General features: G+C 37.1%; 1 protein-coding gene across 2 annotated transcripts in view; it reads right to left on the reverse strand.

Annotated features, from left to right (window-relative positions):
- Positions 1-24,714, reverse strand: part of LOC127438771 (alpha-1,6-mannosylglycoprotein 6-beta-N-acetylglucosaminyltransferase A-like) — an 81,401-nt gene that overhangs the window by 12,520 nt on the left and 44,167 nt on the right. For both annotated transcript variants that reach the window (XM_051694616.1, XM_051694617.1), the window contains exons 4-11: positions 24,145-24,221; positions 19,338-19,427; positions 17,856-17,927; positions 15,372-15,533; positions 12,494-12,663; positions 12,155-12,289; positions 8,183-8,316; positions 992-1,125 (exon numbers count right to left, since the gene is read on the reverse strand). In XM_051694616.1, coding sequence (XP_051550576.1) covers positions 992-1,125; positions 8,183-8,316; positions 12,155-12,289; positions 12,494-12,663; positions 15,372-15,533; positions 17,856-17,927; positions 19,338-19,427; positions 24,145-24,221 — 974 coding nt within the window. The remainder of the gene's footprint in view (positions 1-991; positions 1,126-8,182; positions 8,317-12,154; positions 12,290-12,493; positions 12,664-15,371; positions 15,534-17,855; positions 17,928-19,337; positions 19,428-24,144; positions 24,222-24,714) is intronic.

A 24,714-nucleotide genomic window follows, 5' to 3' on the forward strand; every position in this document is an offset into this window, starting at 1 on the left:
AGTTTTGCGGTCCCTCATAATAGTTTGCGGTCCCTCACAATTCTTTAAATTCCCCCACATTAAGTTGTGCATTCCCACGGAATAAGTTTTGTGTTCCCTTGCAATACGTTTTGTGTATGCTTAAATGTTTGAAATTAGTTTTGAAGACAAAAATATAATTGTGCCACCATATTAATTTATTTCATTATAAATCTAAAATTGAATAAAAAAAAAAAAATGACTTGGACCAAATAATAAAGCAGTCAATAAGTGCCCAACATAGATGGGAACTCCTTCAATACTGTTTAAAAAGCATCCCAGGGTGATACCTCAAGAAGTTGGTTGAGAAAATGTCAAGAGTACATGTCTGCAAATTCTAGGCAAAGGGTGACTACTTTGAAGATGCTGAAATATAACACAGTTTTGATTTATTTTAGATTTCGTTTAGTCACAACATAATTCCCATAGTTCCATTTATGTTATTCCATAGTTTTGACGACTTTACTATTATTCTAAAACGTGAAAAAAAAGTTATAATAAAGAATGAGTAAGTGTTTCAAAACTTTTGACCTGTGTAGTTCTCTCACAATATATTTTGCTTTCCTCGCAATATGTTTTGCATTCCCTCACAGTGTGTGGGATTAGATGGATCTGGACTGTGTGTGTTTGCGCAGAGGGATTCATTTTTCACATGTGCTCTCTAAGTCTCTCACCACACAATGCGTTTCTGATCCAGATGGGCGTTGATACCTTTCCTGCAAGGTTCCTTAGGGATTATTTAGAGTTGAGTGTCTTAACGGCGTAACCAGGGTTGATCTCACACTGAAGAAATGCTGCACTAATCGGAGTCAACACATTTTGGCAAGCAAATTTGGAAAAGGTGGCAAAACAATCCGGCATAAACCAATCCAACATAAAGCTGTTTCCAATAACATTGTTGCAGTTTCACGCATAAACAGCCAATAAAATTTGGCTAAGATTACACTGTTGATGTCGTTCAATGAAAACTCACCTTCCAGAAGTTGTCCACCTTCCCGTAAACGAGCGACTGGTTTTGCCGCTTGATGTCATCGATGTGCTTGACGTCGCTAGCATTCAGGTGCTGTTCCACGACGAAGCCCAGGAAACTGTTATCTGGAGTGTGAGCTGCAGGGGTAAACAGAACAGCCAATCAGAAGAGAGCACAGGGATAAGAACTGACGGCTACGTGTAACGATCTTATATTAATAAAATACGGTCTCTGAAGTTTGCGCGATAATAGGAGTAATTTAATGCCAAAACAGGGCAAATAGGTACTTACAAAGAAAGTACGAGAACATACACCTGATAAGTTATTAATAAATATTACATTATATAATATTCTTCTATATAGAGTGTTAGCGAGACCTAAACTACTATATAAACTACGATGCTATAAATTTATAGCAAATGAAAATCTACAACTTAACTGAAAATCTTCTATTTTTCTAGCACACACCGTCAGGATTGTAAATCCTGTAGTAAAATGTTCAGATTAAGTAAGTAATGTACGAGAAAGACCTGTGTGGGTGTTCACGTTGCCAAGCGAGGAGCTGTTACCATGACAACCTCTCAACCAAGAGGTCACCAGGGTAACGAGTCTTGGAAGAGATACACCTGAATGCCATTTGTCTGAAAAATTCAACCTGAGATAAAGATTTCAGATTTATACTCAAACCTCAACCGTTATGTGTGTGCATGCTATGGTTACTGCCTGCAGCAGCAGCTGTAGCCTGTTGTCACGGTTACTCGTCAATTCCAATGAGAGCTCAGGATGAAATTCAGAACCCAGGCAGCCCTAAATGCAATTCTGTGGAAATAACAAATGCCGTTTAGATGGAATATGACCCTCGCTCTCTCCCTCTCACTTTAGTTACTGTAAACAGCACAAATACACTCGTAATGGAAATGCTAACAAATGCTGATATACACATGCTCATGTACATGCTCATGGCGCCTGTCAACAGCAACCAGAATTAACGGAATGGATGAAAACCAAAAGCTCATTTTGGATATCTACCTCACATGCTTCCATAAAGTCGTCTGTGATTTTATAACGTCTATTTCCAAAGAACTTACAAATGGCCACAATGTTAAAAACTGAAATAAAACGTTGATATTATTTTTTAGCACACAAGTTATGTTAGGCCTGAAACATATTAAAGTACATGAACGCGAATGGTTCAAAATGCACAAGCTTGATTTCACACACCGTTGTGTTCTGATTGCAATTCACAAGTACACATTGCATTCTCAGTGTTGCCACAAGGGGCGCTAAAGCAGACATAGCTGTAAAAGATAACAATTTCAGGACAAATTAAACGCAGTGGTTTTAGATTTATTTTATTTTTTTATAGCAGATTAGAGCACTTAAACAGTGGTTGAACAATTGCGGGTTTTTTTTAACAGCCAATACCAATATCTAAAAAAACAGGGCAACTCTTTTTCTAAGACTGAAACACTCAACTACATGAACGCAAATGCTTATAGTAATGTGTGAATTCAAACGTTGTTGTGTCCCGATATGTCAGAGTGCAATTCGTAAATACGCATTACATTATCAGAGTTTTCACAAGGGGCGCTAGAGCAGGCTCTATTTTGTATAAATGGTCGATACGGATATCTACGCAAATACTTACAGTAATGCGTGAATTAACATTTTCTTGTGTTACGATATATGTCAGAACGCAATTCGTAAATATGCTTTGCATTCTCAGTTTTGCCACAGTAAAATATATAATAATTTCAGGACAAATTAGTGTTTGTTTTTTTTCTATTAGCACATTAAACAAAAGAGAGGCCATGTGTCCAGAGCCCTTGAATAGTGGTTGAACGATTGCGGCTTTTTTTTAAACGGACCATATGATATCTAGATAAAACAGTCGCAGTGTTAAAAAGTGAAATAAAACTTTATTATTATTAGCACGCAAGTTCTTTTAGGCCCGAAACTTACTCAAGTACGCAAATGTGAATGCTTATAGTAATGCGTGAATTAACGTCCTTGTGTTACGATATGTCAGAACGCAATTCGTAAATACGCATTGCGTTCTCAGTGTTGCCAGAAGGGACACTATAGCAAACATTACTGCAACCTTTCGTCTTTTATTGTCAGTTTTCTCTTTCAGGTCAACAACTGTCATGGCAAATCAACAGTTTGAAGAGAATCTTGCAGAGAATGTTAAAGTTAGTTAAACTGTCGACATTTTTAAAGCTAGCTAAAGTACGTAAATAATAACATATCTGATTTAGTCGCGCAGATATTTGAAGGTAACTATCGCCCCCTGGAGTTTTTTTACAGCCACAGATAACGCAAGAACGCACGTATGTATGTACAATGGCAATGCACGCATGCCAATACGTTAACTAAGCATTTGCATTTGTGTTTGCATACATGCGTAGAGTATATTTCTAGTTTCTACACATGAATGACTATGTACAGTCTTTTGATGAATTTTTGGTGTTGTTTTACGTACAACAATTCACCTTATGAAGATGTACAGAACACATGGCATTCAGTTCCTCAAAGTTGAAGTTTTGAATGGAGAAGAGGAGTTTTCATGATTTAATTGTGAAAGACAAGTCTACAACGCAAACTAAACAAACCCACACACACCCTTGAGCATTTCTCAACATGAAACAGCAAGAAAACACACAACTGCTGAAGAGACAAATTACAAGGCTTGCAGATGGCGTCAGACAGATGTTGTCAGTAATTAGCAGGAATGAGGGGAGTTTGTGTGTGACTGAGAAAACGAGAGAGAGGAAGATTTTAACAAGTCTAGTAGTGGAAATATGGGAGGGGAAAATAACAAACTCAGCAAATTATACAACAGATATAAACAAACTATGCAGACAGACACATGTTTTGTTGTTCTGTCATGGTGGGGACTTTCCACTGACTTCTATGCCAAGCTAGTGATATTTTCTAGCCCCTAAACCTAATCCTGACAGAAAGCTTTAAGAGACCCTCGTAATTTAGGGAAATACTGACCCACAAACACACACACTTTCTCTCTCTCTCACATTGGTACTTTAATCCCATTCAAAAGATGTCTGCTTGCATTGCAATGGCTTTCATCAGTTTGTGATATACATCTAATCCTACAATCACACATTAGAGCGCTTTGTTAACGTGGGGATTAGTTTCCGAAGGGCACGTAAATTAAAAGATATTATTGTTTCAGGACAAATTAAGTGCAGTGGTTTTAAATTTTTCAGCAGATTAAACAAAAGAGGTGCCATTTATCCAGAACCCTAGATTAGTGGTTGACTGATCGCGTTATTTTTTTTTTACATCCGATAACAATATCTGGAAAATAGGAAAACGGATGGCCGAAATTATACATATACACTCCCTGAGCACTTTATTAGGTACACCCGTACACCTACTTATTATTATATTATGCGAATATCTAAACAGCCAATCATGTAACAGCAGTTCAGTGAATAATATCATGCAGATACGGGTCAGGAGTTTCAGTTAATGTTAACATCAACCAACAGTATGGTGAAAAAATGTGATTTCAGTGATTTCGACCGTGGCATGATTGTTGGTGCCAGATGGGCTGGTTTGAGTATTTCTGTAACTGCTGATCTCCTGGGATTTTCACACACAACAGTCTCTAGAATTTACTCAGAATGGTGCCAAAAACAAAAAACATCCAGTGAGCGGCAGTTCTGTGATGGAAATGCCTTGTGTTTTTTTTTTTTTTGGGGGGATTTTTCCCCTTTTTCTCCCAATTTGGAATGCCCAATTCCCAATGCGCTCTAAATCCTCGTGGTCGCATAGTGATTCGCCTCAGTCCGGTTGGCGGAGGACGAATCCCAGTTGCTTCCGCGTCTGAGACAGTCAACCCGCGCATCTTATCACGTGGCTTGTTGAGCGCGTTGCCACGGAGACATAGCGCGTGTGGAGGCTTCACGCCATCCACCGCGGCAACCACGCTCAATTCACCACGCGCCCCACCGAGAACAAACCACATTATAGTGACCACGAGGAGGTTACCCCATGTGACTCTACCCTCCCTAGCAACCGGGCCAATTTGGTTGCTTAGGAGACCTGGCTGGAGTCACGGAAATGCCTTGTTGATGAGAGAGGTCAACAGAGAATGGCCAGACTGGTTCGAGCTGACAGAAAGACTACAGTAACTCAGGTAACCCCTCTGTACAATTGTAGGGAGCAGAACAGCATCTCAGAATGCACAACACATTGAACTTGAGGCGGATGGGCTACAACAGCAGAAGACCACGTTGGGCGCTTTATTAGGACCATAGTGTTCCTAATAAAGTGCTCAGTGAGTGGAATCATATACTATGCAAGTGGAGATATTAAGACGCTTAAATATTAACGTTCAAATCAAGTTCCATTTATTATTATTTTTTATTTTTTTAAGTGGCACAAGCACACTTTAAGCAAAACATTTAACAAAAATGTTTGTTAGTTTTTAAATGATAAAACATAAATATATAGATATTTTGATATTTTTTTACTTATTTTATATTTTATTCATAATTATATCATTATTATTATTATTGTTTAATTTATTTATTTATTATATCAGGTGTTATTAAATATTTCATTAACTTAAATGTAATATTTAAAACGATTAAAATAGTAATAATTTTACATATGCAATTTATTAATATTACATTATTTATATTTTTATTAAATTAGAATATTATAAGAAATACTATGAAATATATTACTTTTAAAATTAAGACAAAAAGTATTTGGATACTTTATTTTTCCATTCAGCATATGGCAAACTCCCTTTCCACAATTAATAATTCAGCAGCATAAATAGGTGATAATGAAACAATGCACAAAAATGAATGCTCTTGAAAGAGATTAGCATGTAAAGAAAAGCACTTCTAGATGGATCTTTTGAATGTATTTAGTTAACAGTTTTCTTGCATGTCTTAAAAGTATTGGGTGTCTAACAATAGAAAATATGAAGTGTTTTTTTTTTTTTTTTTAAGAGGTTATACTCGTAGCTGCTGGGGGCGTTTTGTTCACAATTTCAAAAGGTATCTGTAAAAAGCTACAAGCAAAATTAAAAATAAAAACACCAAGTTTCTGTGTGCGTGTGTGGTGACACAAGCGCCATGCAAATGTGACAAAGTTGGTTAGGTTGCATGACTGAAAGCCTTTGTGTGCGTGTCTGTGTGTGTATATGTGTGGTTTCCTGTGCAAATGATTGTAGATAACCAAAAGTGTGTACGTGTCAGAAAGATGCTTTTAAAACCACAAACAAGTTTTGGCTTGCTATCACGACTACACAGTATGAAAATGCAACTGTATTCGCGAATAATTTTTGCGTCATTCAGATTTTTCGTATATTAATTAAATTTGCAACTTGAACTGAAACTGACTGCTGACTTTTTCAGTCGAGCTTGCGTAAACGGCAACCCGCTTTTCCTGTTTCAAGCCTTTCCACATTCCCATTTTTACACTCATTTTCATTTGTCTAAAACTGAGATGAAGTTGAGGATTTTAGGAGCAAAAATGGACACATAATGCCACAGAGAAAGAGACGGCCTCTCTTGGTCTTGTGGTGCATTGGTAAGTCACTCATCTGATACGTGTGGGAAACGTTAAGAACAATTGTACCTTCAGGATGGGTGGTACGGAGGACATTTACCCATATTGGAAACGAGGACATGTCATTATGGCCTGTCATCCAGACAATGTAAGAGAAATAAAGGTCGGAAATAAGCAGAGCACTGTATGTCAACTGTCATGTAGTGTGCAATCAGATATTGCCCCTGCATTGTGTGATATGCCGAGGGGACACTTGGATAAAGACCTCTGACTGACAGCATTTAGTAGGGAGGGGTTGCACATTTGCAATCACATTCAAACATCCACACATCGACTAAATAGGCGAACGTGACAGTAAAGCTACATGTGATGCAAACAGGCTGCAATATTTTAAGCACACGTTTTCTAATTTTTTCCAAATTAGCAATTTGAAATGTTAAGCCCAAAAAAAAAAACAAAACAAAAAAACAAACAAAAAAAAAACAGCTCTCTTTCAAAAACTGTATTTCCATTTTTTTAAAGGTTGCGCAGCCATGGACCTACTTTGACTTCTAAAGCACCTCCACATAAAAAAAATATAATAATAATAATACAATTAAATATAAAAATATTTATTTTATAAATGTATATTGAATTTATAAATATTATTATAATATATAAATTATATTAATCAAGCTCTTTCTATAAATGCAAGTTGAATTTACAAATTATTGTTATATATAAATTACATAAATTATTCTTAATTAAATATATATATATATATATATATATATATATATATATATATATATATATATATATATATTTGTATAAGTGTTAGCTGAATTTATAAACAAACTGTTAAAATATATTATAATGCAAGTTGAATTTACAAACAAATTATTGTAATATATAAATTCTATAAATTATTATAATTAAATTATATTTTTTTATAAACAAACTGGTATAATATATTATAATGCAAGTTGAATTTACAAACGAATTATTGTAATACATAAATTATATATTTATAATTAAATGATCATTATAAACGTTAGTTGAATTTATAAACAAACTATTATAATATATTCGAAAATATTATTCTTTACATATATTTTATTTAATTAACATAAAATTTGTTGTACTGCCTTCAATTTACGGGGAAAATAAAATAATAATAATTTACTGTTTGGACATATTATGGTAATGGGAATTTGAGGGCAAAATGTGCTTAATGGTCCTAAGACTCATTACGCAAAATATCATTTCTTACTTCTTTGGGGTGAAATATGGCCCGGACATGTTCCTAACAGATTTCATACTCCATAGATAAAGTTTAGCATCATTACACACCAGAAACTAATTCCAAAGATGTTTGGTCATACCCACACCTCTGTGAAACGTATCACCAGTCTCAAACAGGGTTAAGGTTAGCTTAATTTAGAAGGAAAGCAGTTCTGCTTGGGGAACCGTGAGTTTTATGAGAATGTCAAAGTCTATCGATAAACAAAAGGGCTATTCAGACCCGCAGACGAATTGAGACGCTTCCCAAAACCCCCCGGAACCCCGACGTGGGGAAGATAAAGTTTCCATGTCAAAAGGGGTAAAACTGAAAGGTTAAACACACACATACACACATACAAAAGGCTTCTTACACACACTTACGGAACATGGTGTTGAACTGTTGGGGGTTCAGGTTCCACTTGCCCCATGGAGTTTTGTGGCCTTTTGACTGGGCGTAGTGGGCGTGGTTAAACTCAGGCTCTGTCCCGAAGGAGTCTAGGACCCTCAACATGCACCTAAAACACACACAAATCAGGTCACCCGTGAAATATCTTGAAAAAACCTGTCTCTGAAAAGCTTGCATTTTGGCCAATGAGTGCGGCACACAACATAAATGCTTTTCAGACAACATGATTGTTAAATGCATTTGTGATGCTTTATGTAAATAAATCAACTCTAGCCTTTAGGAGAAAATGAACATGTGCATTCATTGTGTTAGTGTGTGTTTTGTTCTCTTTTAATAACCACTCCAAGGACTGCATGTCAGAGAGGTCTTCTTTGCTCCAGTCTCAGATTTGAACCCTTAGAGGGTCATACATTTATTTTCAGAATTGTCTGACCAATACATTTTACGCCATATGTCAAGCTGTACACACAAAGGTCGTAAACTTGTCTGAGTGAACGCAAACAAACGTAAACATTATGGGATCTTAAAAATAATAGTTACTAGAAGAACTGTACAGTCTGTAAACAAATAAACATGCAAAAAATGTCTTTTCAACAAAGAGCAAAACCTCTGGCATGGAATTTGTCAACAGATCGTTAAAATGAAAAATGCGTGGTAGTTACTTCGGGAACTCTAGAGCCTGACATCATCGTAAAACAAACTAAATTCGTTCATCCACCAGCAAAGTAACTGAAGCATGATTTGTCTTTAATTCATCACGCGTTACAAAACAGCAGATGAACGTTTGCAGGACGCCTTCTTTTAGAACTCGCCTGGACTACGACATGTATGAAAACATGAAAAACCTCAGCAGAATATTTGCATTCCGAATTCATCTGGATTACGAAATGTATGAAAATACAAACGATCATCAATGAGACACTTGCTTTTAGAATTTGTATAGACTACCATGTACAAAAGAACAAACAAACATCCTTGAGATGATTGCTTTAAAAATGTGTCTGGACTACTACATGAACGAAAGAACATACGATATGTACAAAAGAATGAACGTCCATAAAATGCCTGTTTTTTCATTCATCAGGACTACAACATCCACAAGACGCTTGCTTTCCAAATTCGTCTGAACTACATGATCAAAGAACATACGAACGTACACAATATGCTTGCTTCCCAAATTCGTCTGAACTACGACATGCACAAAAGAACAAACAAACATCCACAAGACGCTTGTTTTTATAATTGGTCTGGAATACAATATGTAAATAAGAACAAACGTCCACAAGACGCTTGCTTTTAATAATTTGTCTGAACTACAACATTTACGCAAGAACAAACAAACATCCACAAGATGCTTGCTTTTATAAGTCGTCTGGACTACATGTACAAAAGAACGTACAAAAGTCCACAAAATGCTTGCTTTTATAATTTGTCTGAAGTAGGACATGTACGAAAGAACAAACAAACGTCCACAAGACGCTTTCTTTTCTAACTCATCTGAACTACAACATGTATGAAAAACATATGAACATCCACAAGACGATTGCTTTTATAATTCGCCTGAACTATGACATGTACGTTAGAACAAACGAACATCCTCAAGACAATTGCTGTTAGAATTCGCCTGAACTACGACATGTACGATAGAACAAACGAACATCCTCAAGACGATTGCTTTTATAATTCGCCTGAACTACGACATGTACGATAGAACAAACGAACATCCTCAAGACAATTGCTTTTATAATTCGCCTGAACTATGACATGTACGTTAGAACAAACGAACATCCTCAAGACAATTGCTGTTAGAATTCGCCTGAACTACGACATGTACGATAGAACAAACGAACATCCTCAAGACGATTGCTTTTATAATTTGCCTGAACTACGACATGTACGATAGAACAAACGAACATCCACAAGATGATTGCTTTTATAGTTCGCCTGAACTACGACACGTACGATAGAACAAACGAACATCCACAAGACGATTGCTTTTATAGTTCGCTTGAACTACGACATGTATGATAGAACAAACGAACATCAACAAGACGATTGCTGTTAGAATTCGCCTGAACTACGACATGTAAGAAAGCACAAACGAACATCCACAAGACGATTACTTTTGTAGTTCGCTTGAACTACGACATGTATGATAGAACAAACGAACATCAACAAGACGATTGCTGTTAGAATTCGCCTGAACTACGACATGTAAGAAAGCACAAACGAACATCCACAAGACGATTGCTTTTATAATTCTTCTGGACTACAACCTGTACGAAAGAATGTGCGTTTTTAAGATTCGCCTGGACAATGACATGTACAAAAAAAATTTATGAACATCCACAAGAAGCTTGCTTGTATAATTTCTCTGTACTGCATTTCCCAAAAGCATCACAAGCTTAAGTTGATCGTAGAGACCATTGGCGCTAATGGTTTCTACTATCTATTTAGGCTTACGATGCTTTTGGGAAACGCAGCCCTGGATTATAACATGTACTAAAGAACATAAGAACATCCACAAAACGTTTGATTTTATAATTCGCCTGAACTACAACATAAAAACACAAATGATCATCCACGAGTGGCTTGTTTTTATAACTTGTCCTGAATACGATAAGTTAGAACTAGGCGATTAATCGTATTTTACTTTCAATTACGATTTTGGCTTCCAACGATTATGAAAACAAGATAATCGAGATAAAACGATTGTGCCGCATTCTGTTTTGCAATAAAAACACCCCAGCGTTATATCTTTAAAGCATCCTTTATTAAAGTTCAAATAATAAGGAAGCGGGTTATGAAAATAAACTCCGAAACCAGCATTTCTCTGTGCGGTCAGCGCCGCGTCTATGAGTTGTGTGACGTGACCGGGGAAGAGATTGAATCTTCTCCCGGCTAATGCACACTCTGCGTTTGCTGCAGCCAGATTATAACGTGATGGCTTGCGACGTAGTGAATCATAATATATGTGTCTCATTCACCGTGTGTATCTTATGTAGAAGATCGGTAATACGCAGCTCTATTAAGAGGAGAACTTTTTTTTGTGAGTTAAAGATGGAATGAAGTGAACATAAAGGTGAGAGTGTAGTCTTAGCCCATTATACACTGGAACAAAATATGTTTTTGATGAGTCTTTTTTGGCTTGTTTTCCAAAATAATATCTAAAACTCCTTTAAAACAACGGACATTTACTTTAGAAGCTATACTGCAGAATAAAAATTGTTATCAGAGAATGTTGAATACAATATTTAATCAGGGTTCGACATTAACGCTTGTCCGGGACAAGTGGATTTTTGAAGGAGCAAGTGAAAGAGAATTTTACTTGCCCGACCGGACAAACAAACCGATTAAAATGCCAATAACGAAAAAATAACCAGCTATATTTGTGATAGCTTAGGCCTGTGTCACTTATAAGAAAGTGCATATTCTTATTCTGCTGGTGTTGTAAGATCAGATTATGAAATGTGTCAGTATATTTATCGAACAAGCGATTGAGACATTGCCATCTTGGCTTTGTGTGGCCAACATATCAGCTGAGGACACACAACTCTTATCACTTGATAAGCCGAATCCCATTCATAGCTTGGAATAACATCTTGGATTCACACCGGCATGATGCGGACCAGATCGTCCCCACCACACCACAGTAGACGTTCTGTCTGTGTCCAAATGAGACTGGAGATCAGGTTTAGACTCATTTAAAAAGGCTTTAGCCAGACAATAATACTCTGCTGTCTTGAACAATTCTCTTGTTTCTCAACAGAGCTGAAGAAAATGCAACAAAGGTCACAGGAACAATCACACACTTTATATTTTAGTGCTGCTTAATATAGAAATATTTGTAGTACCGTAAAAAACAGTGGTGTGGCTCAATGTTAAAATATGCTCAAACACAGACGAGCAGCCCTGTTCTGAGAACATTGAAACAAATGTGTTCTTACTGATAATGGACCCACGACGGTCCCAGAGTTTTCTTGAACTGTGAAAGACCAACAATGTCTATGTAGATGAGCTCCACAACTTTGTCGCCCTTTGTGGGGCAACTGGACTTGTTGCCCATGACTTTCTTCATGATCCTGTTGAGAGTCAAAGAAAGAGACAGGGACATACAGAGAAATGTCAGTCTCTATTTGTAACCCAGTCTTTAAACTTGTTACTTTCAGTCAAGGTTTCAATCTTGTTACTGCAGACTCCAACAAACCCAGAGCTGCTGAACTTAAGTAATCTGGAAGCAATTTTCTACCAAAGTGAAGTGTTTGCACTTGGAGTCAGCAACTCACTCCTTCAGCTCGGCGAGAGACGCTGAGATACGGATGTCATGTCCAAGCAGGTACAGTGTGGTGATGAGGTCACTCCACTGAACGAGTTCTCCGAGTGGACCACCGCTGAATGCATTCTCAGCAATTTTAAAACCAGACTCTTTCGTCAAGAGACCCAAGTGCACCAGGATCTAGGAAAAAAATGGAAAAAAGCCTAAAAAAATGCATATAAAAACTATATCATTACATAATTTTATATTAATTTTACATAAAATATTTAATAAATAATTTTGTAAAATATTGTTAATAATATACATTTTATATATATATATATATATATATATATATATACACACACACACACACATTTTATATATATATATATATATATATATATATATATATATATATATATATATATATATATATATATATATATATATATATATATATATACATACAGGTGCATCTCAATAAATTAGAATGTCGTGGAAAAGTTCATTTATTTCAGTAATTCAACTCAAATTGTGAAACTCGTGTATTAAATAAATTCAATGCACACAGACTGAAGTAGTTTAAGTCTTTGGTTCTTTTAATTGTGATGATTTTGGCTCACATTTAACAAAAACCCACCAATTCACTATCTCAAAAAATTAGAATATATCATAAGACCAATAAAAAAAAAACATTTTTAGTGAATTGTTGGCCTTCTGGAAAGTATGTTCATTTACTGTGTATGTACTCAATACTTGGTAGGGGCTTCTTTTGCTTTAATTACTGCCTCAATTCGGCGTGGCATGGAGGTGGTCAGTTTGTGGCACTGCTGAGGTGGTATGGAAGCCCAGGTTTCTTTGACAGTGGCCTTCAGCTCATCTGCATTTTTTGGTCTCTTGTTTCTCATTTTCCTCTTGACAATACCCCATAGATTCTCTATGGGGTTCAGGTCTGGTGAGTTTGCTGGCCAGTCAAGCACACCAACACCATGGTCATTTAACCAACTTTTGGTGCTTTTGGCAGTGTGGGCAGGTGCCAAATCCTGCTGGAAAATGAAATCAGCATCTTTAAAAAGCTGGTCAGCAGAAGGAAGCATGAAGTGCTCCAAAATTTCTTGGTAAACAGGTGCGGTGACTTTGGTTTTCAAAAATCACAATGGACCAACACCAGCAGATGACATTGCACCCCAAATCATCACAGACTGTGGAAACTTAACACTGGACTTCAAGCAACTTGGGCTATGAGCTTCTCCACCCTTCCTCCAGACTCTAGGAACTTGGTTTCCAAATGAAATACAAAACTTGCTCTCATCTGAAAAGAGGACTTTGGACCACTGGGCAACAGTCCAGTTCTTCTTCTCCTTAGCCCAGGTAAGACGCCTCTGACGTTGTCTGTGGTTCAGGAGTGGCTTAACCTGAGGAATACGACAACTGTAGCCAAATTCCTTGACATGTCTGTGTCTTGATGCCTTGACCCCAGCCTCAGACCATTCCTTGTGAAGTTCACCCAAATTCTTGAATTGATTTTGCTTGACAATCATAAGGCTGCGGTTCTCTCTGTTGGTTGTGCATCTTTTTCTTCCACACTTTTTCCTTCCACTCAACTTTCTGTTAACATGCTTGGATACAGCACTCTGTGAACAGCCAGCTTCTTTGGCAATGAATGTTTGTGGCTTACCCTCCTTGTGAAGGGTGTCAATGATTGTCTTCTGGACAACTGTCAGATCAGCAGTCTTCCCCATGATTGTGTAGCCTAGTGAACCAAACTGAGAGACCATTTTGAAGGCTCAGGAAACCTTTGCAGGTGTTTTGAGTTGATTTGCTGATTGGCATGTCACCATATTCTAATTTTTTGAGATAGTGAATTGGTGGGTTTTTGTTAAATGTGAGCCAAAATCATCACAATTAAAAGAACCAAAGACTTAAACTACTTCAGTCTGTGTGCACTGAATTTATTTAATACACGAGTTTCACAATTTGAGTTGAATTACTGAAATAAATGAACTTTTCCACGACATTCTAATTTATTGAGATGCACCTGTATATATATATATATATATATATATATATATATATATATATAGTGTTTTTTTTTTTGTTTTTTTTCCTCCCAATTTGGAATGCCCAATTCCCAATGTACTTTTAAGTCCTCGTGGTGGCGTAGTGACTTCCCTCAGTCCCGGTGGCGGAGGACGAATCCCAGTTGCCTCCGCGTCTGAGACCGTCAACCCGTGCATCTTATCATGTGGCTTGTTGAGCGTGTTGCCATGGAGACATAGCGTGTGTGGAGGCTTCACGCCATCCACTGCGGCAACCACGCTCAACTCACCATGCGCCCCACCGAGAACGAACCACATTATAGCGAGGTTACCCCATGTGACTCTACCCTCCCTAGCAACCAGCCAATTTGGTTGCTTAGGAGACCTGGGTGGAGTCACCCAGCATGCCCTGGGCATTTGATATATTATTTATAATTCATTATAAATTACAATTTTATAATAATAATAAAAAATAAAAAAAGAATTGCATAATATAATAACTAAAGTATTGATGACTATGGCAACATGCTTTAGATCTAAACAATCCTTCTCAAGCTTCTTTTCAAGCTTGAAATTAAGTGATCTGTTGTGAAGAGACAAGAGTGTGTGTGGTTTTGAGTCCCTGCTGTGCCAGTTGGCTGCAGGTGCAAGTGAAAGTCATAGACGCTCTTGGGAGAGTGTGTATCCACAGCAGTGTGTGTGTGTGTGTGTGTGTGTGTGCGCATCACTGTGATGTGTGAGAATTATTCATTCGGAAGAGTGCAGAAACACAGGTTGCATTATTAAAAGGTGACCGGTACAGTCCATACTGGGATTCCCATATTTCTCTTAAAATATCTACTATACCAGAAACTATACGAGACTCACCTTTTTGCGTCTGCGGTTGCTGAGGTTTTGTTTGTTGGCGAGAGAGCGGACGGCGCTGACCCACGGCTCTTCTATGCGTTTAATTCGCAGCATCATCCAGCGAAATTCTTCACGGCGTGACATCACACGGTACAGCTCGTCAAAACTTGTACGAATCTCCATCTAAATAAAAACACAAAACATTAAACAAACTACAAATATTTGTTTGATGTCTGCAAACATATACAGATGTTACCAGTCCAGCATGGCCTTTTTACTGACGCGGTAAATGTGCACTTACTGCTCTTAACCACTAAGTGGTGCTATAACCATAATATTTCAATAACTGAACATGGAACTGAACATGTCAAAGCTAATTCTTGCGAGAAGCTGTTTGCTACTGGGAAACTACTGTCGTGTATTCACACCTGCACAGTTGTGAAATGTTTCAGTTTACTGTTTTGACCAATCTTAAACTGCCCAAAATATTACATTGCGAAGTTTTGCGCATTGTAATTTAAGCCAAGTCATTTTTCAGTTCTCACTGAAAGTGTAAAGCTACGCAAAGCAACAAATCTCAGCCAATCAGACCATATTTGATGTTTAATATAGAAGTGGGATTTCGGACCAATGAGATTTCAATGTAGGCGGAGCAACCCAGAGCAGAACGGCGAAACTAGAAACTGTCAAACTTCATTGTGCAACTGACGTAGAATAGATTTGATTATCAATTTATTACGTTTTGCATTCTGTGTGGAGAAAGAAACATAAGGTGATGCATCATAAATAGATTGCAAAAGTTCGAACATCGTAATTCAGGTGAAGCAATTTTTTAGTAGTCACTAAAAGCGTACCCAGTGGGCGGAGCTAACCAGCGTAGAATGGGGAAAAATTGTTCGTGTTTTATTGCTTGTCATGGTTTTGGCTAATTAAGATAAAATCTCATTAACGTAGAAGAGATGTGATTCATCATATGTTTTTGAGTTCAATTTGCGCGATCGAAATTCAAATCTGAAATCTGTTACAATTTGTGAGGTTCACTTCACTTTTGTCCAGTTCGGCACCCCATAGAAGTGACTCTGACCACAGGGAGAAATGCTGGTTTCAGAGTGCTTATTTAGATGACCTGCATCTTCATGAATTTACCTGTAGGAAATTATAGAAGCACTGACACAAGGATATAAAGTATAAATATAATATTGAATATTGTTGATTGGGTTTTCTTTATTTTTTTCTTTTTTCCTTTTTCTCCCAATTTGGAATGCCCAATTCCCAATGTGCTCTAGGTCCTCGTGGTGGCATAGTGACTCGCCTCAATCTGGGTGGCGGAGGATGAATCTCAGCTGCGTCCGCGTCTGAGACAGTCAATCTGCGCATCTTATCACGTGGTTTGTTGAGCGCATTACCGCGGAGATATAGCATGAGATATAGCACGCCATCCGCCGTGGAATCCACGCACAGCTCACCACACGCCCCACCAAGAGCAAACCACATTACAGTGATCACGAAGAGGTTACCCGTGTGACTCTACCCTCCCTAGCAACTGGGCCAATTTGGTTGCTTAGGAGACCCGGCTGGAGTCACTCAGCACGCCCTGGGATTTGAACTAGCGAACTCCAGCGGTAGTAGCCAGCGTCTTTACCACTAAGCTACCCAGGCCCCCAAAAGCTGATTGGGTTTTCTTATCTTTTTATCTTTCTCTTTCTCTTTCCTGTCTCTCACAAGTTATTTAGAGAATGACAGTTTGAGGGGTTCATTGCTCTCCACTGCAGTTAAACCTCCTGAAACAGGTGTGATTCACAACAATGTCCAGCTGTTATCTACAAAACACACACTTAACACCTATTGTAATCACTACATACTAACTATACAATAAATATTTTAACATAACTAAATAATATTGTAAATATTATAAGATACAATATAGGTAAATAATAAAACATATAATTTTAATTGTAATTCTCATTTAATCTCCCCAATGGGAGCGTCCCAAATTGTCCCAAAAGAAAGGTTTTGTCCGATTTAGCTCAATTCTGGGTACAAATGTGTCCCCAAATACAGAAAACCTGCTTGTGGTGTTTATAATTTTTTAGTTTAGTGTTTTAGTCAGCCTTAAATTGTCCAAAATGTTACAATGCGAGATTTAGAGCATTGCGATTACAATTTTCGGCCATCACTGAAAGTGAAATGATATGCAAAGCAGCACAAATCACAGCCAATCAGACCATTATGTAGCAGGAATCAGACCAATGAGATTTCACAGTGGGTGGAGCTACCCAGTGCAGACTGACAAGACTAGAAACAGTCATATGTTGTAGTGCGACGCATGTCAGGGATTGTTATTATAATTAAAAATAAAATTGAAAGTGAATACACGTATGGATTGTTTCTCCAAATGAGGACATCCCAAATTGACCCCAAAGGAAGATTTTGTCCAATTTAGCTAACTTCTGTGTAAAAAGTTGTCCTCAAACTATAGCTAAGCAAGTATGCACATGCACTAACCTGTGTATTTCTGTCTGATTCATCAGTGATGCTCTTGATCCTCCATGGCAGATGAGGGCACCAGTTCTCAACCTAACAACCACACAGAAACAGAGTTAGTGAGAGTACATGTATGTGAACACTAATGATAAAGTGTGCGTTCGGTAGTGTATGAAAACAGATGTCTTGTTGATGTATTACGCCCATTTCTCTCTCTCTCTCTGTCAAAAGGTAAGAAGCTTTTTACTTTGAACAGTTTATCTCTGTCGGTCAGCTCATTTAAAAAGCTGAACAACACTAAAATGATAAATTAGCTACTATGCACAGAGAGAGATTGTTGATATGGAAATGTATGCACATCGCCATGGTGACACTGTGAGAGTCATGAGACAACGCTCTACACGTGTGTGTGTCCTCTTATGTACTTAAGATGTGAACACACACTCCCACCCATTTCACTGCCAAAACACACACACACACACAGCTATTAATTTAACTTATTAAATTGAAATAATCAGTGTCAGATTCATTTTCATTTATTGCACATTCATAGTGAATTAATTTTCACAAGCTGTGTTTCTAATGATTTCTCCTTCAAAGTCACCAAACCTTATGTACTTTATTGTTTATCATGTTTATTGTGACATAAACAAAATACAACTTCTTGTAAATGCAAACCACTAACTGGGTCAATAACTTGCAGAGAGGATTTACTTATGTTGTTCTTTCAGGTTTATGGAGGTATATCGTGGACAAAATTTAATAAGTAAATATAATATGGAGTAATTAAACACTGTTGAATGTTGCATTCAAATAATAAAAATCAGGCTCTTAAGAAATAAAATTGTTACATTGAATCAATTACATGAGATGCCGATTATTTAAATTGTATAAATCGCATTTAATCCCATAGTAATATCTGCTGAGACATTTGCCAAATAAAGATAAGATTAATTTATTTTCTTCATTATGAAATTTATGTACCGTCAGGGGGCATAATTAATTGCAGTAATTTTTTTATACAATTTTTTATCAAATTAAATTCACTGAATTAACAAATTACATCGACAGAATTAATAAAAAAAATTAAATACTTAAATTACAATTAACATACAAGTTTGAGTATGAAAATAAGGCATGAAATGCCATTTTTCATTTTATGATTGTATGTATTTAATCATATATTCATTTAATTTTATCTGCTACATCGCTCTATACATAGTGTTGGTGGGAAGAATTACGAACATGCTAAAGGTTTCTGCCAAAGAGCCATATGCCAAAGTTCATGTGGAAGGTTACAATATATTGCCATTTAAATATCCAAAGCAATTGAATTGCAATGTAATGTAGGGTACAAATTTTGGCGTTAAATTGTCCTTAAAGGTCACGAACTCAAGAAATTAACATTAACTAAGATTTTAATTTTGGGAATTGAACCTGCCATCTTTGTGTAAATAGCCTGGATGCTTAACCATTAGCCAATCTTCACCTATAAGGTCTTACCTCACTCAGGTAAATGAAGAACGAACAGGTAGATCCATCAACTCCGTAGTTGCCGTAACAGGGGTCCGAACGCCACATGTCTTTCATCCACTGAAGATGAAGAGACATCGGAAACAAACAGAAAAAAACCTTAGTTCAAATCTACATAAGATATGCCAAAAACAAATGCTAATTATGAACAACTTTAGGTACGATCGCTAACAAGCGAACTTAGCTTCATATTTGACACATTTGTGCGTACGTAAATTAAATGATGAATAGGGCTGCACAAAAATTGTGTACCGATACCAGTATCTGATTATTTGGAACAACATTTGCCCATACTGATACAGATAGTTCGATGGTTCTTTTTTTTTAATGCTACCTTGTTTCAAATCACTGATAATTATGGGGGCCTGGGTAGCTTAGTGGTAAAGACGCTGGGTAAAGTTTGCTAGTTCGAATCCCAGGGTGTGCTGAGTGATTCCAGCCAGGTCTCCTAAGCAACCAAATTGGCCCGGTTGCTAGGGAGGGTAGAGTCACACAGGGTAACCTCCTCGTGATCGCTATTATGTGGTTTGCTCTCGGTGGGGCGCGTGGTAAGTTATGCGTGGCTGCCGTGAAGCCTCCACACACGCTCTATCTCCACGGTAACACGCTCAACAAGCCACATGATAAGATTCGCGGGTTGACTATCTCAGACGCGGAGGCAGCTGAGATTCGTCCTCTGCCACCCGGATTGAGACGAGTCACTACACCACCACGAGGACTTGGAGCGCATTGGGAATTGGGCATTCCAAATTGGGGAGAAAAGGGGAGAAAAAAAAAAAGGTTTTAAATACAGATATTTGGCCGATACATCGGTGCATCTCTTGTAATGAAAAATTGACAGGCCGCAGAAAATTAACAGCAATAATGTGCTATGAGGTGGTAATACTGCACTAATGTGCATTAATTTCCAATTATTCAATGGTCTAGATCCAATTCTTTTGCTTATACTCAAGTTAGCATTTGTACATGTCTATATGTTATATAAGAGATTTCTCCCAAACAAAATCCTACGATGTCAATCCTATTAAGTATTTTACATAAAACAGCCCAAGGTGCTGTTACAAATTTGGAAAAAATGTAAAGTGACATGGAACTTATGTGGTTAAGAAAACCAGAACTACTTCACAGTAGTTCCAGGTTTGTACAAGTACTTCGAAAATTCGTAAATGATTCTTAATTAACAGTTTAGAACGTCTGTCAACCAAACAGTATCAACAATTCAACAATGACATGGTAAAATACATTACTAAATTAATAAAAAAATCTGCAAAGATGAGAAGTCAAACTGAGATCCACACAAGTTGATAAGGTGACAAGTTATTGTGCCAAGTATGCAGTTTTATTTCTGCAAAAGTTGCAAAGGTTTAGCTGGTTATGTGCTGAACAGAGAAGTTCTTAGGTCAGCTTGACCTTCAAAAAATGCTGGTTTCCTCTTCCAGGTTGTATCCAATTTCTACCCACAGTAACATTCTCTCTAGGATGGAGAGGGATGTATTGATCGCAGTGTGGTTTAGATCACACTTATCAATTGCCTTTTCTGAGAACGATGGCATTTTTGCTGAGTCAGATCTTTCAGTGAAGCAAATGAGAAAAATCTCAGATTTTACATTATATACAGAGACAAGCAATTGGTCTCATTTGCTAGAATGTGGAATTATACCTTGCACAATTTGCATACATTTAGCTTGGATATTTCCATTCGTTTCGCCACATAAATTCACAAATATAGCAGTCAAGCTAAAGTTTGAGAGTTTAACGAATGGTTAGTTAGCAAAGTCAGGGCGTCATATAGTTTCAGACAAAACCTGGCGTGTACAACCTTTCTATTCCAGAGTTTAAATAATGACATTTTTATTTGGATCCCATCCCTTGCAAAATGTGTGGCGAAATGTTCACAAGAAATTTGTTTCAGACAGCAGTTTTGCCAGAATTCTCTATTTTTGCAAGGGATTAGCTTCCACAAAGTGGTCACTAATTTTTATGGTGTCCTCATAAAAATACACAATATACAATGAATAATGTATACAATATGATTAAAAAAAACACTGCAATCCAAACACTAACAACTTTAGAATCAAGTGCGCTGATTGCTTATTCACAATAAGACCAGGAACGTGTTTTATACTGTAAATATGGTCAACACTGATTTAATGTTGACTTAAAATGGCAATGTTGTACTTGTTAAATACACGGAAATGAGAATGATCAAACAACAGATTTTTGCTCATGTTTTCTGTAGTCAACAGTGGGGGTTTTTTTTCAATTCTGCACGAACTTAAGTGGATTTCCATATCGCTTGCTTGGATACCCACTTTGCTTCGATATTTCCATTCGTCTCTGCAAATAAACAGCCAAAAAAAAAAAAAAAAAAAAAAAAGCAATCAAGCCAAATTTGAATTTTTCTAGTTCAACAAATAGTTTTACAAATGGTTTGCAAAGTCAGGGCGCCATTTGTTTTCAGACAAAGCCTGATGAGCACAAATTTTGTAATTTTTCTAGCAATAAACAAAAAGCAACAACAACAACAAAGAGAGACAATTTTTCTAATTAAAAAAGGTCAAATAATGGTCAAATGGATAGGCTTCTTTCATTCTTGCTGTAGTCACCCAGTGAGATTATTTAAATTCTGTAAGAACTTAAGAGGATTTCCATATCGTACTAATTTTCATGAGCTCTAAACTGAAGAACCGGTGATTACATTGACAGGGAACAAGCTCAAATCTGACCTGATGAAAAAAAAAGCCAATGTAATTTGCCGACTGGCATTAAGTGTGCACGGCTTGATGTTAAATCTAACATAATTGGCCGGTCTGGCTGATACATCAACTGGCTTAAAATCCAGAGGGACTGTTGGAGTATCCAGTGAGGTCCTTAAAAATCTGCCATTCCATTGGGTTCAGTGGTAATACCCGACTCAGAATTCTTTCAGGGATTTAAAAAATTTGACTTAGTTACTTCTTTCCTTCAGTTTTAATTTCCAAAAATGATTTTTGTTTTTTTTACTGAAGTTTTCACTGACGCCATGACAAAATGATGTAGCACCTTCCAGCTTTTTGTAACGATATAATTACGATCCTCATTAAAAACGCAGAAGCGGTTAATGGCTTTCAAATATGTCTCAAAACGGATCAATGTCTTGGCTTTCATGTTGGTAAGGGGAGCGTCCCGTGGAGAGCCTGTAATTAAAAAGTCTATCTGTCTGGATTTGGGATGAAAACAGTTTCTAAAGAAATGAGGATATCAAAAGGAGGCACCACGGGACGGCAGCTACAACCAAAATGAATGAACGAGTCACTCTTAACGAGCTTCACGTCGAGAAATATAGAATGGGAAAGTTTTCATGGGATTTCTTTCATTCTTTATAAGAAAGCTTTTTGATAATTTTGTCAGCTTTTAGGTGCACGCTAACATAAAGATAGCTTTGGAAGCTAATAGACATGGGCTGGGTTTCCCAATAACGTTGCAACTTAAGCTTTAACGATCATCTTCACTAACGTCGCTCGTTATTTTACGATAGAGTAACGCCTGTTTCCCAAACTAGCACGTAGATCGCTCGTTATAAAGTTGAACTTAAGTGTTTCGTTACGGGAGCTGTCCAGTCCAAAGTTGCTGATCACTTTGGCCAGTATGTTCAGGTGTTTGTCTTCTCAAAATTAAAATAAGATGGAAATACCGACAAACATGGAAGTTGTTTGTAACCTTGTCGAGGTGCCGAAATGTATTTCCTAACTATTACAGAATTTAATTAAATAAATAATTATGACTTTAGTAAGACGGACTTTCAGATGTATTGATGCTCAATCATAGAGATTAATGAAAGTGACGCAATAAATGCATGTAACGTGAATGTACGCAATGTGAATCATAAGCGACTCTCACATAGCCTAAAGTTTCGGGCTGGAAACTGAACAAATGCACACAGAACAGGATTAAAATGACGGGCATCAGTACTGAACTACTCATAGACCTGTCTAAATATTAATAGATCATCTGGTTAGAGTTCAAGGTACTGTGTAGTTTTAGCCTTTCTGCCATTATGCATCATGCAATTTGTTACTGCCTTGAAAAAAGACTACTGGCGAGACAATTTGAACCAGCTACTGGAGGAAGAAGAAAGAACAGGAGGAGGATGAAGAGAGAGAGAGAGAAAGAGGGAATCTCTCATTGCACACACTTGCTCTAATCTCCTCTGTTGTGACGTTCTGCATATTTAAGTTTTAAACTGCGTGGTCACATTACTCACATATGTCTTCTTAAATAATCTGTTTAATAAGAACATGTCGTCTTTCTACTGCCATTACAATTATGCTCATCTCAGAAGGCTAATATAATGTTATACAGTATTACGTATCTTGTCAATTTAGACCTATCACGTCGCATGCACAGACTGCGGAGACCGCCTATTGATTTCATAGCGATTTGTTCAACACTTTTTTATCCTCTGAAATAGTTTACAATGGCTTTCCAATGATCAAAATATATTATTACAATTTATTAAATGTCCCATTGTCTTTGATAAACTGTGAAAGCCACCAGAAAGATATGTTTAAGTTGCACTTAAGAGCGGTTCAAAGGTCTCGTTAATTTACGAACTACTTAGATAACGATGCTTTTGGGAAACGTGCCTTAGAGATTAAGTACTACTTAAGTGCTGCTAATGTTCTATTTAGTGCTTCGGGAAACCCAGCCATGGACTAAAAGCCACAAAAATCCAATTTTCATGTCATGAGGTCTTTAAACAGTGAGTTTAAAGGTTAGAGAAAAGTGTGTGATTCACCTTGATTTTGCCTTCGCAATGAGGAAACCCGTCAAGTGAGGGGAGTTCACATTTTTCCTGTGCCCCGTTTAGCAAGTCTACAAACAGACAGAGAGAAAGCAAAACAGTTAGCACAAAACAGTTCCAAACAGGTCAGTCATTAAACTTGATTCCGCAAAGAAGTGCAAATAAAGCTGCACTTCAGCAATGCACATTCACATGTGCATGGAAAATTACATGGACTGAACAGGATCCAACTCCACCAAAGAGAACACTAAATCACCCTTATGGTGACTTTACACAAAACAACTAATTAAAGTAAAACAACATCAATAATACTAAAAAGAGCTAAAATCTCTATGAATTCTTAATAACAACTAATTAAATGCCCCAATAAGTTCCCTTTTGACCAAACAAACATGCTTAAATTATTCAAGAGCAAGGGCTTATGGGTATTCCCCATAACCTCAGTTCTGTACTTTGAGTTAGTAGTACTTAAAATCGTAATTGGATTATTTTTAAGGCAAAAAAGTTCAAGGAACTCACATATATTCATTTAGTCTACTTTATGTATCACTCTAGTTCTCTTTA

Source organism: Myxocyprinus asiaticus, chromosome 50 (genome assembly GCF_019703515.2).
Source record: "Myxocyprinus asiaticus isolate MX2 ecotype Aquarium Trade chromosome 50, UBuf_Myxa_2, whole genome shotgun sequence".
Classification (NCBI taxonomy): domain Eukaryota; kingdom Metazoa; phylum Chordata; class Actinopteri; order Cypriniformes; family Catostomidae; genus Myxocyprinus; species Myxocyprinus asiaticus.